The sequence below is a fragment of the Ranitomeya imitator genome, chromosome 2 (assembly GCF_032444005.1).
Source record: "Ranitomeya imitator isolate aRanImi1 chromosome 2, aRanImi1.pri, whole genome shotgun sequence".
NCBI lineage: Eukaryota > Metazoa > Chordata > Amphibia > Anura > Dendrobatidae > Ranitomeya > Ranitomeya imitator.
In genome coordinates, this window is record NC_091283.1 from 755,969,299 (window position 1) to 755,982,082 (window position 12,784).

Below are 12,784 nucleotides of genomic sequence, written 5' to 3' on the forward strand. Positions count from 1 at the left end.
ACTAAATTATGAATCCTATGAAGAACATTGATTGTCAATATTGGATATGTGATTGCATGTGCAAATAACAGATAGCATGTAGCATGCCTATATATTGTCTGTGTGACAATAGAGAAATCAACTTTCCCTTAGGGTATTATATAGAGAAAATCTAATACACACTAGCCATTTTATAGGTGGCTGTGTTAAAGGGGTTTTCCTGTTTCAAACATTGTTGCCAATCACAGGCGTTAGCCACCCTCTGGGTCCAGCGCTGCTTCTCCGTGCTGTAGATGTGATATCACCATTGCAGCCGATCAGCAGAGACTGGGGCAGCAGCAGGGAAGCAGCTATGATTGTAACTTGATAGATCTGCAACCCTATGGCCACAAAATTTGAAACCAGACAACCCTGTTAAAATGTGTGGAAGTTCCTGTTTGAAATAAGGATTTGGCCTTGTTTTCAGTAGAGACGGATAAACCCTTCAAAATGTTCTTTATTTTTTGCGGTGCGTCTGCCTTTCTAGCATGACGTTTAGAGTGGATAACGTACGGTAATTTTGATGTTCTTTTTCAGCACTAACACCACGGTATATGAAAGCCCCTTCATTTGTAAGCCAGTTGAAGCTCAAGCCATCGTAGAAGCGGTGAGTTGGCAGCCTTGACCTTGTTTTTGTATATGTTGCTTCATACTGATGTGAATCTATATATTAAAGAAATAAGGAAGACTATAAGGTTTTGTTCTGGGTTTGTTTTTCTTTTTTTAAACCTTAGCCAAAACTTTACAGAGCTTTCCACACTATGAACAACATTTGACCATCCATTAAACATGTACTGGGAAAATCCTAATTGCCTGCATATTACTCCCCCTTCGCCGGTTTCTTCCGGTGCTGCCCTAGGTGGTTGACCTTTTCTCTTGCTAGGCTAAAATCCTGACCAATCACCTGCAGTGGTGTAGGGCAAAGCCGGCCGGGGGCAGATTAGTCTAGTCTTTGGATATGGTCCCCAGCTAGGTCTTCTAACTAAATTTTTTCTCAAACACCGGAAAGAATAACATACCTTGTTGAAATCGTGCAGCCAGGTTCTGATTCAAGGTACCCAATCTGCTGGCATCATGAATCAGGTGTGGGATCCCTGGTCGGATCTTCTGGCTATGTTTTCTCTGAAATGCTGGCGAGTTTCAGAGACAAAAATCGACCTGGCAGGAAGTGTGCAGCCAGGCCGCCATTCATGCTGCTCGTGGTTTGGGCAGGATGACTCTGGTGACCGGTTTCTTACAGATGTCTCCTAGCGGGAGCACCAGAGCCGCGAGCGTGGAGTCAGACTGCTCTTTTTGGAATGGCTGTGGAATCATAAAACTGGACAGAAAACATGACTGAAATCAAGCAGATTGTGTCACTTATGAATGGCATCAATCATTGCGTAGATGGCACACAATAGATGGCTGATTTAATTGTAGTACTTATGTAGCAAATGATAGAGTATGCTTGCTCAGACGTTGATGGAGTAGCCTCGTAGGCATGCTGCGTTTCAGCTTTTTGGAACATGGCGTTGATGGAGCATCATTAACAGTAGTTATAAATAAATGCCTAATCTCTTCCAAGCGGAGCTTATATAATGAATAGGTGCGCTGCACAGAGCCATAAAGCACTTTACATTTTACTAATTTCCAGGTGATGAATAAACATGGTGCATCGGTATCGCTGCACGCTAATGTCTGCGGGGAATACGAGGCTCTTTTCTGGCTGTACTAATAGGCATCACACAGCTTTCTAAGACAGATGCCCACTGGCTGGTAGATGTGACTCCTACATGTTTTTCTATCTGCCAGCAAGTAGGTAGTTCTGCCCCATTAGCTCAGCTTGTAGGATGATGACAACGAAGTCTTTCATCCTGCAATTCATTTTTGCCTATTAGACACAGACCGGTTGAAGTACATGTAAAGTAAATGCTGCGTAATTTTGACTATCTAGGGGTCCGGTTATGTCAAAGCCAGTGAGCGTGCAAAATGGTAGAGCGGTATGACCACCCTGCTTATTTCTGGGCTGGCCCACCAAGTACTCATGTTCACAGCCTAGTCTCAGCCCTCTAGACTCGTTAACTGATCTGTCTCAGGCTTTTCTGTATATTTCCACCGAAAGGAGGTAGACATGGCTTCCTTACGTACGGACACCCAGTGGCTTCAGATTTGGAAATATACTACTGGTGGCTCCAAAGCACTCTGAAGCTAAAATCTTCATTTTCACCAGCAACCCTTAAATCTGATGTTTATAGCTTTATAAGCTCATCAGATCTACCAAAACCGCATTCACCTTATTTCCTATAGAAAAGCACTAATTACTACTTTGCAGGGTCCTGCTACTACTCTGATCTGATTTCATACTTTGCACATTCTATTTTTTGCTCGGAAATGTTTCAGCTTTGTAAATTTCTTTGAATAAACGTTTTTTTTTCTTTCAGACACCTCCATGTGGACCTGGTGGACCCATCCCAGTAGATGGTAGGCAAATTAAGCGTTCCTTTATTTGGAGCAGTATGCGGCCATGCTGTAGTTTTAGCCTAATAGTTTATTGTAGTTTCTTTTTTAAAATGTTTTCATTGTTAGATACGTCTGATCTTTAAAAACCCATTGAAACGCCCCAATATCTTAGTGTTTGGACTGAATTTTCATGATGACAGGTTCCCTTTAATGACAATCTGTGCAATGTGCAAGCACCATGTTATAGAGCAAGGAAAGCAGAGCACATTGATATGTAGTTTGTGAGACAAGATTCAGTATTTCCGGTGCTTTAATCATTTAAAGAGGACCTGTCACCAGGTCAGAAGTGGCTAATTTGTTCTTCCAATTTCATTCCTGCTGTTCCCTTAAATATTCCACTTTGTTTTTCTTAAGCCTGATATCTGCTTCCAGAGATATGGACCTTTTTAGTGTTATTTTTTTTCTTTACCAAGGGGGCGTAGCTCACAGGATCCTCTGGGGCAGGTCTTTAGTCTGCTCTGCATTATTACCCCATGAGCATTTGTCCCTTGGGAAAGACCATACAAATTATTAATTAAAATGCCCATATCTGTTGAACCATTTAAGAAATAAAAATTCAAAAAAAAAAATCAGAATAGTCATGGGAGTAGTAGGAATAAAATAAGAATAAAACCGATCCACTTTTTGTATTGGAGATTGGTCCTCTGCTTTTTTTCTGTAATTGGCCGTCCTATTGGTGGCTGACAGCTTTCTTTGTGTAAGTTTTACTTCACTGGGACGATAATCCCAAAAAAAGAAGTTTAAAGGGAATTTGCCAGTAGGATCAGCCTTCCTAAGTAGTCTATGTGGTCATGTAGGTCACAGGAAGCTGAATAAAATGAGAAATCCACATTTTTTTCTCTCTTAATTTTAATGAAAAAGTGCTTTACCAGTGGGAGGCATGTAGATCAGGAGAGCAGACGGTCAGTCATTACATGTCTAACATTGGTAACTCCTGCTTTCATTTAACCCCTTCACGACATGTGCTTTGTGCCTCCCCCTTTGATATGGGCTTCGGCACTGAGCCCACGTCTTTTCCGGCACATGTCAGCTGATTTGAACAGCTGACATGTGACCCGAACAGCCGCAGGTGGAATCGCAATACATCTGCAGCTGTTAACCTGTTAAATGCCGCTGTCACACTGTTGTCGTTGCCGGAGTGACGCCCAGCAGTCGGAGCTCATAGGCTACTTTCACCCATCAGGTTTTTTGCATCAGGCACAATCCGGAGAATGTTGTAAAAGAAAACCGATCCGGCACAGATTGTGAAAAACAGATGCGACGGATCCGTTTTTTCGACCGATCCGACTAGCATATCCAGATAATTAAATAAAATAAATTTGGCGCATGCTTAGTTGGAAAAAAAAAAAAAAAACGAATCCGGCACCTTCCGTCTCCCATAGGCTGCCATTCTAGCAAACAGCTTCTGGCTTTTTCGCCGGAGACAAAAAACGTTGCTATGGACGTTTTTTTTCTAGAAACGGCAGATTTGCCGGAACTGGCGAAAACCGGACGAAACGCAAGGTCATCCGGCACGAATACAAGTCTATGGGAAAAAAAAGGATCCGGCACCAACATCCGCCGGATCCATTTTTTTTGAAAATTAGCCGGATTGAGCCTGATGACAAAAACCTGATGTGTGAAAGTAGCCTTAGCAAGTGAGTATTTCTGCTATACAGCGCAGGGCTACTTTGTGTAGTGCAAGCGATTGGATGATTGCAGCTTCTAGTCTCCCATGGAGACTAATGAAGCAAGTGTAAAGTAAGAAAAACAGGTTTTAAAAATATTAAACAAATAAAATGAAGTTGAAATCACCCCTCCATACGCCCCATTCAAAATAAAACAATTTAAAAAAATAAATAGACATATTTGGTATTGATGCTTTCAGAATCGCCCGATCTATGAATATATAAAAATAATGAATCTGATCTGTAAACAACGTAACGAGACAGTCAAAACTCCAGAATTATATATATTTTGGTCTTTGCAACAGTGCATTAAAATTCAATAACGGGCAGTCAAAACATCGTATCTGCAGTAAAATGGTATCAATAAAAACATCAGCTCGATACGCATAAGTCCTCACCCAACTCGAGATCACGAAAAATGGAGACGCTACGTGTCTCGGAAATGATGGTTTTTTTGTTTGTTTGTTTTTTTTGTAACAAAATTTGGATTTTTTTCACCACTCAAATAAAAAACAACCTAGACATCTCTGGTATCTACAAACTCGTAATGACCCGGAGAATCAGAATGGCATGTCGGTTTTAGCATTTAGTGAACATGGTAAAAAAAAAAAAAAAATAAACCCCAATAAACAATTGTGGAATTGCACACTTTTTTTTTTTTCTTCACATTTTCCAGTACATGATATGGTAAAACCAATGGTGTAGTTCAAAAGTAAATCTCCTCCCGCAAAAAACAAGCCCTCACATATTGACGGAAATAAATAATAAAGTTATGGCTTTGGGAAGAAAAGGAGCAAAAAAACGCAAAAACGAAAATGGGCTGCAGTGTGAAGGGGTTAAAATGAATCTCTGGAGGCAGATTCTCAGGGAGATTTATGTCTGACTTTTCAGAAAAAATCGTGGATTTCTCTAGAATAAGACATTTGGTTGCAGATCTCACGGTATCATTTTATTCAGCCTTCTATGGCCTGCATGTCCATATAGACGGCTTGGGAGGATTAATCCTTTCATTATAACCTGTGGTTTCATCATTTAATCATATAAATATCACCTTAGCTCCCCCTAATCTATAACTTGATGCTTGAAGATTGGACCGTATTTTCAGGGTGACCCGTTCCCTTTAAGATCTTTTGAGTGGTGGAGTCCATATATAGACCAATGATCATAAATGAACCAAGCTTAGGAAAAATGTATAAGTAGAGCACAGGGAAACCGGAACACAGCAAAAGTAATTGATCATCATTCTATTAAAGCCTATCAAATTGTATTTTAGTAAGTAAGAATAGACTCCAGGAGAGCAGAGTAAGTGCAATTATGCAAAAGACACTCTGATCAAACTTTGATTAGTGTGATCCAATTCTCTCGGATGAGGAGAAGATGGAGAACAAAATATCTCCATCTATTCCATTCTGTCAGTTCGTGGAAACCGAACTGCACTCAGATGTCATCCGAGTTCAGTCTGATGGCATGGCCAAGTGCGATCTGAATATTGGATCAGACTCTGGCATGCAGCATTTTTTTTCCCTCAAACTGACAGCATCCGAGGGAAAAATCTGTCGTGCATAGTCACATTATGGCATAATATTGTTCCGAGCGCATCCGATGTTTTCAGATCACACTCTAATGGTAAATACGCTTGTCTGCATCTGCTCTAATTCTGTACCATAAAGGTGAGAACAAAGTTATTCAAAGACAAGTGTCACAATAATAGCCATGGCGCCCCCACACAAGTTTTATGTTCTGTATGTCTTCTTGTGTGTCTTTTAATTAGGACTTGTTCATCTGGTGAAATAGGCCTTTACCAGAGGGGGCTGACAGCTACTTGTTCCTCTGGTGAAATAAGCCATTCCCAGAGGGGGCTGATGGCTACTTGTTCCTCTGGTGAAATAAGCCATTCCCAGAGGGGGCTGATGGCTACTTGTTCCTCTGGTGAAATAAGCCATTCCCAGAGGGGGCTGACGGCTACTTGTTCCTCTGGTGAAATATACCATTCCCAGAGGGGGCTGATGGCTACTTGTTCCTCTGGTGAAATAAGCCATTCCCAGAGGGGGCTGACGGCTACTTGTTCCTCTGGTGAAATATACCATTCCCAGAGGGGGCTGACGGCTACTTGTTCCTCTGGTGAAATATACCATTCCCAGAGGGGGCTGACGGCTACTTGTTCCTCTGGTGAAATATACCATTCCCAGAGGGGGCTGACGGCTACTTGTTCCTCTGGTGAAATATACCATTCCCAGAGGGGGCTGACAGCTACTTGTTCCTCTGGTGAAATAAGCCATTCCCAGAGGGGGCTGACGGCTACTTGTTCCTCTGGTGAAATAAGCCATTCCCAGAGGGGGCTGATGGCTACTTGTTCCTCTGGTGAAATAAACCATTCCCAGAGGGGGCTGATGGCTACTTGTTCCTCTGGTGAAATAAGCCATTCCCAGAGGGGGCTGACAGCTACTTGTTCCTCTGGTGAAATAAACCATTCTCAGAGGGGGCTGACAGCTACTTGTTCCTCTGGTGAAATAAGCCATTCCCAGAGGGGGCTGATGGCTACTTGTTCCTCTGGTGAAATAAGCCATTCCCAGAGGGGGCTGATGGCTACTTGTTCCTCTGGTGAAATAAACCATTCCCAGAGGGGGCTGATGGCTACTTGTTCCTCTGGTGAAATAAACCATTCCCAGAGGGGGCTGACGGCTACTTGTTCCTCTGGTGAAATAAACCATTCCCAGAGGGGGCTGACGGCTACTTGTTCCTCTGGTGAAATAAACCATTCCCAGAGGGGGCTGATGGCTACTTGTTCCTCTGGTGAAATAAGCCATTCCCAGAGGGGGCTGACGGCTACTTGTTCCTCTGGTGAAATATACCATTCCCAGAGGGGGCTGACAGCTACTTGTTCCTCTGGTGAAATAAGCCATTCCCAGAGGGGGCTGACGGCTACTTGTTCCTCTGGTGAAATAAGCCATTCCCAGAGGGGGCTGATGGCTACTTGTTCCTCTGGTGAAATAAACCATTCCCAGAGGGGGCTCATGGCTACTTGTTCCTCTGGTGAAATATACCATTCCCAGAGGGGGCTGACAGCTACTTGTTCCTCTGGTGAAATAAACCATTCTCAGAGGGGGCTGACAGCTACTTGTTCCTCTGGTGAAATAAGCCATTCCCAGAGGGGGCTGATGGCTACTTGTTCCTCTGGTGAAATAAGCCATTCCCAGAGGGGGCTGATGGCTACTTGTTCCTCTGGTGAAATAAACCATTCCCAGAGGGGGCTGATGGCTACTTGTTCCTCTGGTGAAATAAACCATTCCCAGAGGGGGCTGACGGCTACTTGTTCCTCTGGTGAAATAAACCATTCCCAGAGGGGGCTGACGGCTACTTGTTCCTCTGGTGAAATAAACCATTCCCAGAGGGGGCTGATGGCTACTTGTTCCTCTGGTGAAATAAGCCATTCCCAGAGGGGGCTGACGGCTACTTGTTCCTCTGGTGAAATATACCATTCCCAGAGGGGGCTGACAGCTACTTGTTCCTCTGGTGAAATAAGCCATTCCCAGAGGGGGCTGACGGCTACTTGTTCCTCTGGTGAAATAAGCCATTCCCAGAGGGGGCTGACGGCTACTTGTTCCTCTGGTGAAATAAGCCATTCCCAGAGGGGGCTGATGGCTACTTGTTCCTCTGGTGAAATAAGCCATTCCCAGAGGGGGCTGACGGCTACTTGTTCCTCTGGTGAAATAAGCCATTCCCAGAGGGGGCTGACAGCTACTTGTTCCTCTGGTGAAATAAACCATTCCCAGAGGGGGCTGATGGCTACTTGTTCCTCTGGTGAAATAAACCATTCCCAGAGGGGGCTGATGGCTACTTGTTCCTCTGGTGAAATAAGCCATTCCCAGAGGGGGCTGATGGCTACTTGTTCCTCTGGTGAAATAAACCATTCCCAGAGGGGGCTGATGGCTACTTGTTCCTCTGGTGAAATAAACCATTCCCAGAGGGGGCTGATGGCTACTTGTTCCTCTGGTGAAATAAGCCATTCCCAGAGGGGGCTGACGGCTACTTGTTCCTCTGGTGAAATAAACCATTCCCAGAGGGGGCTGATGGCTACTTGTTCCTCTGGTGAAATAAACCATTCCCAGAGGGGGCTGATGGCTACTTGTTCCTCTGGTGAAATAAGCCATTCCCAGAGGGGGCTGACGGCTACTTACTCCCCTTTCCGAATTGACAAGATGTGCACACTTGGTAGATCATGCATGTTGTATGTGAGGGGGCCATACATGACTTGATTTGCCAACAACTATTGATTGTGTATGGCCTAATTGTGCTATATGATCATAATAATATATTTTTCTTTCTCTGCGGTACTTTAAGTGAACTAAGCTCTTGGCATGTTCTTAATTGGGTTGACACATACACTTCATGAAGTATCTGCTTCATGAGAAAAAGCCAATTAAAATCTGAGTTGGTTTTAATATGACTAGCACAGAATTCACTAACGAGACCATTTACTGGACCCTAGTTAGTAAAATGTGAAGGTTAGGATACCTTTCAGCTATGCCTATAATATAAAAGCCATTGTATTCTGTATTTTTATACATTGTAGCCCGACACATTGCTAGGCATTATTTTGTTGGGTCTCTTAAGTATTATACAATATCATGAGTCCAGATAATAATCTGCTGGAAATGTCTAGAAGCTCAGTGCTCAACTCCTGAAAGGGAACCTGTCACCACTTTTCTGTCCTACCAGCTAAAAATATTATTTTATTCAGTGTCTGCTATGCATTCCCTAAATACTTATGTAACCCCCTGACTCCCCATGTATCACCCTTAAAAAAAAAACCTTTTTCTATTTCTCCCGCGATGTATGCTAATGGGGTCCGATGGGCGTGGCTTCGGTTCACTCACTCCACCCCTCTCCTCAGCTGCTGCACGCAGTCTTTGACGTGGATGATGCAGATCGCTGTGAGATATTGCGCCTGCGCAGTCAAATGGTTTCTCGCGCGTGTGCGGACTTCTGCTTTTCGGCTTTGCCCACAGTTGGGCACGAGAAAGTTTGCGCGGGCGCGGTATCTCCCAGCGATCTGTGTCATCAACGTCAAGGACTGCGTGCAGCAGCCAAGGAGAGGGGTGGAGTGAGTGGACCATACACTACTCCTAATGAAGAGTTTGCTGGAATATGATACACCGAGTTTATTAAGAATTTCACAACACTCTATGATCTTCTCCGTGATCTGCTCCTCCGTTGTATGTTGCCAGAAATTCTATTCCAGTCAGTGCATTTCTAGTATAAAAATCAGTTTTGCAGAATTTGACAGGCGATCGTAGCCACGCTCTACCCCAACATATTGTCTGAGCAGCTTCAAGCTGACATGAAAATACCATGGTTACAACATTTTTGCACAATTCCAAGTTGCACAAAAATTTTGCGACTTTTCAAAGCATTTTATACTACTGGCATAAAATCTTTGATTCGTCCCCATAATGTTTTAAACAACACTTGTAACATTTTGCATTTTAGCTAAGTAATTAAATTATATAAAAAAAAAAAAAACTTCATTAAAAGCTGCAATTATCAGGTTTGGAAAGGTAGGCAATGTTTCATTCATGCATAACCAGTATGTTTTGTTTCTTTGTGACTGAAATGTTGTTTTTGGTTTTTGTTTTTCCTCACGCCCACCTGCTTTTTTTTTCTTCTTCATTTTTCTCTCTCCTTTTCATGGAATATGCAGTGGACAAGTGGTACTATTATCAGAAGAACTAATTAGCAGGTGGAGACCTCTCGCTATTATTGCATGCCTTTCCCTAGGCGATTTGATCTGCACCATAGAGACAATATCGACAGAACAGACATGGCCATGTAAACAGAGGCCGCGGTAACCCTGTCAAGCACTGGACGATCTTATGTAGTGCGGAGTGATGAGGACGATGAGCTGCTACAGCCACAAATGGGTTACTGTTAACAGCACCGACGTTATCTTCATTGTGCAGCAGCAATTTAGGCTTCAGTTTATTTCTCGCTAGTTTTAGCAAAACATACCGCAGAATTGGCATGCTGAAATCCGCTAAACCTCGGAGTAGGTTCCTGTACAATAGAAACAAATAAAGCTACTTTGTTCATAAATTCTGCTTTTGTTTTTTTTTTTCCTTCAATGTGAATAAAGTACTCAACATTTGAAGAGCACGATTTTTCATTCTGTCACAAATTTCTTCTGTTACATGCAGTAAGGTACACTTATAACATGATCTTCCATATATATATAATTTTTTTTTTTTTTTTGAGCACCGCTTGCTTGCAATAACATGTTTTTTACCATTCTATTTGAGTAAAGAATAGGCTTTCAGTGCCAGGTCTTATTGCCTTCAGAGTCGTGACCTAAGCTAGGCTTGCTTACATGCTGGTAAGAAAGAGGAGACCAAAAAAAGTATTCAAAAGGTCAGTACAAAATTCAAGGTGGGGTCTACTTTTTAATCCATAAGCCACATTTATATCTGAATAACTGGCACCTGTAAGCCCGTGATGCAGCATTCTAGTATGCTGTAAATATATCCCCAATACGCTCTCCATAAATATGCTGGGACGAGGTGGTCCAATCTAATGGGCATCTTTGGTCTTGGTCTGGCACCATCCTTCATGTGGATGACTCGTCCTACTCAGGAACACCTCTGTTGGCCCTGCCGAGGGCAGCGCAAAGTATTGTAGTCCTAATACGCTGGCACTCTTTCACCTTTCCCCACGCATGTGAACTACAGTAGTTTACAGGGCCGAGATAAGTACACCTGCGCAGGAGCGCAAATGTCGAGGACAGTGTGTGGTCATCCACACAAAGTAAGAAGGACGGCGATCTCAAGAAGAGAGGAGGTGCAGGACCAAGACCAGAGACTCCCATCGGACTCTTACAGCTCACGAGATGCGTCTCAACTGACAAGAGCTGTATCACACATACAGTACAGACCAAAAGTTTGGACACACCTTCTCATTTAAAGATTTTTCTGTATTTTCAGGACTATGAAAATTGTACATTCACACTGAAGCTATCAAAACTATGAATTAACACATGTGGAATTATATACTTAACAAAGTGTGAAACAACTGAAATTGTGTTATATTCTAGGTTCTTCAAAGTAGCCACCTTTGAAGACTACTTTGCACACTCTTGGCATTCTCTTGATGAGCTTCAAGAGGTAGTCACCGGGAATGGTTTTCACTCTCAGGTTTAATAAGTGGTATTTCTTGCCTTATAAATGGGGTTGGGATCATCAGTTGTGTTGTGCAGAAGTCTGGTGGATACACAGCTGATAGTCCTACTGAATAGACTGTAAGAATTTTGTATTATGGCAAGAAAAAAAGCCGCTAAGTAAAGAAAAACGAGTGGTCATCATTACTTTAAGAAATGAAGGTCAGTCAGTCTGAAAAATTGGGAAAACTTTGCCTAGTTCCCACCGTGAAGCATGGAGGAGGAGGTGTGATGATGTGGGGGTGCTTTGCTGGTGACAATGTTGGGGATTTATTCAAAATTGAAGGCATACTGAACCAGCATGGCTACCACTGGATCTTGCAGCGGCATGCTATTCAATCCGGTTTGCGTTTAGTTGGACCATCATTTATTTTTCAACAGGACAATGACCCCAAACACACCTCCAGGCTGTGAAAGGGCTATTGGTCCAAGAAGGAGAGTGATGGGGTGCTACTCCAGATGACCTGGCCTCCACAGTCACCAGACCTGAACCCAATCGAGATGGTTTGGGGTGAGCTGGACCGCAGAGTGAAGGCAAAAGGGCCAACAAGTGCTAAACATCTCTGGGAACTCCTTCAAGATTGTTTGAAGACCATTCCCGGTGACTAGCTCTTGAAGCTCATCAAGAGAATGCCAAGAGTGTGCAAAGCAGTCATCAAAGCAAAAGGTGGCTACTTTGAAGAACCTAGAATATAAGACATAATTTCAGTTGTTTTACACTTTTTTGTTAAGTATATAATTCCACATTTTTGTTTAAAAACCGGTAAGGAAATATTTTAACTAACATAGGAGTGGCTGTATTATTGCATGCTGTCCTCTGTATCCTCTTTTGCTTCCTGCCCAGGAGCTGTGGTATGATCAGACCATGTTCCTGCAAGGTCAGACATGGCCATTACACAGTACACAGCAGGGGCACATTTATAAGATTATCTCGGCACAGGAACTTTTTTGTTTTCACACAATTGTGGAACTTGTTTTTATTGCAAGATAAAAATAAAAAAAATCTTTATTTTTATATAGCGCTAACATATTCCGCAGCGCTTTACAGTTTGAACACATTATCATCGCTGTCCCCAATGGGGCTCACAATCTAAATTCCCTATCAGTATGTCTTTGGAATGTGGGAGGAAACCGGAGAACCCGGAGGAAACCCACGCAAACACGGAGAGAACATACAAACTCTTTGCAGATGTTGTCCTGGGTGGGATTAGAACCCATGACTCCAGCGCTGCAAGGCTGTATTGCTAACCACTGCGCCACCGTGCTGCCCCAAGATCTACTGATTAAAGTATTCTTTGTTTGAAACAACCCCATTAATTCCTGCATTACATAGGGGTGTATGTCATTCAAACCCCTTGATTATGTCTACATTTTATGGCTGAGGAGATTTTAT

General features: G+C 43.0%; 1 protein-coding gene across 1 annotated transcript in view; it reads left to right on the forward strand.

Moving 5' to 3' along the window:
* Positions 1–10,277, forward strand: part of PPA1 (inorganic pyrophosphatase 1) — a 155,750-nt gene extending 145,473 nt beyond the window's left edge. The window contains exons 9-11 of the mRNA XM_069753311.1: positions 556–625; positions 2,439–2,478; positions 9,886–10,277. Coding sequence (XP_069609412.1) covers positions 556–625; positions 2,439–2,478; positions 9,886–9,917 — 142 coding nt within the window. The 3' untranslated portion in view covers positions 9,918–10,277. The remainder of the gene's footprint in view (positions 1–555; positions 626–2,438; positions 2,479–9,885) is intronic.
* The last annotated feature ends 2,507 nt before the right edge of the window (positions 10,278–12,784 follow it).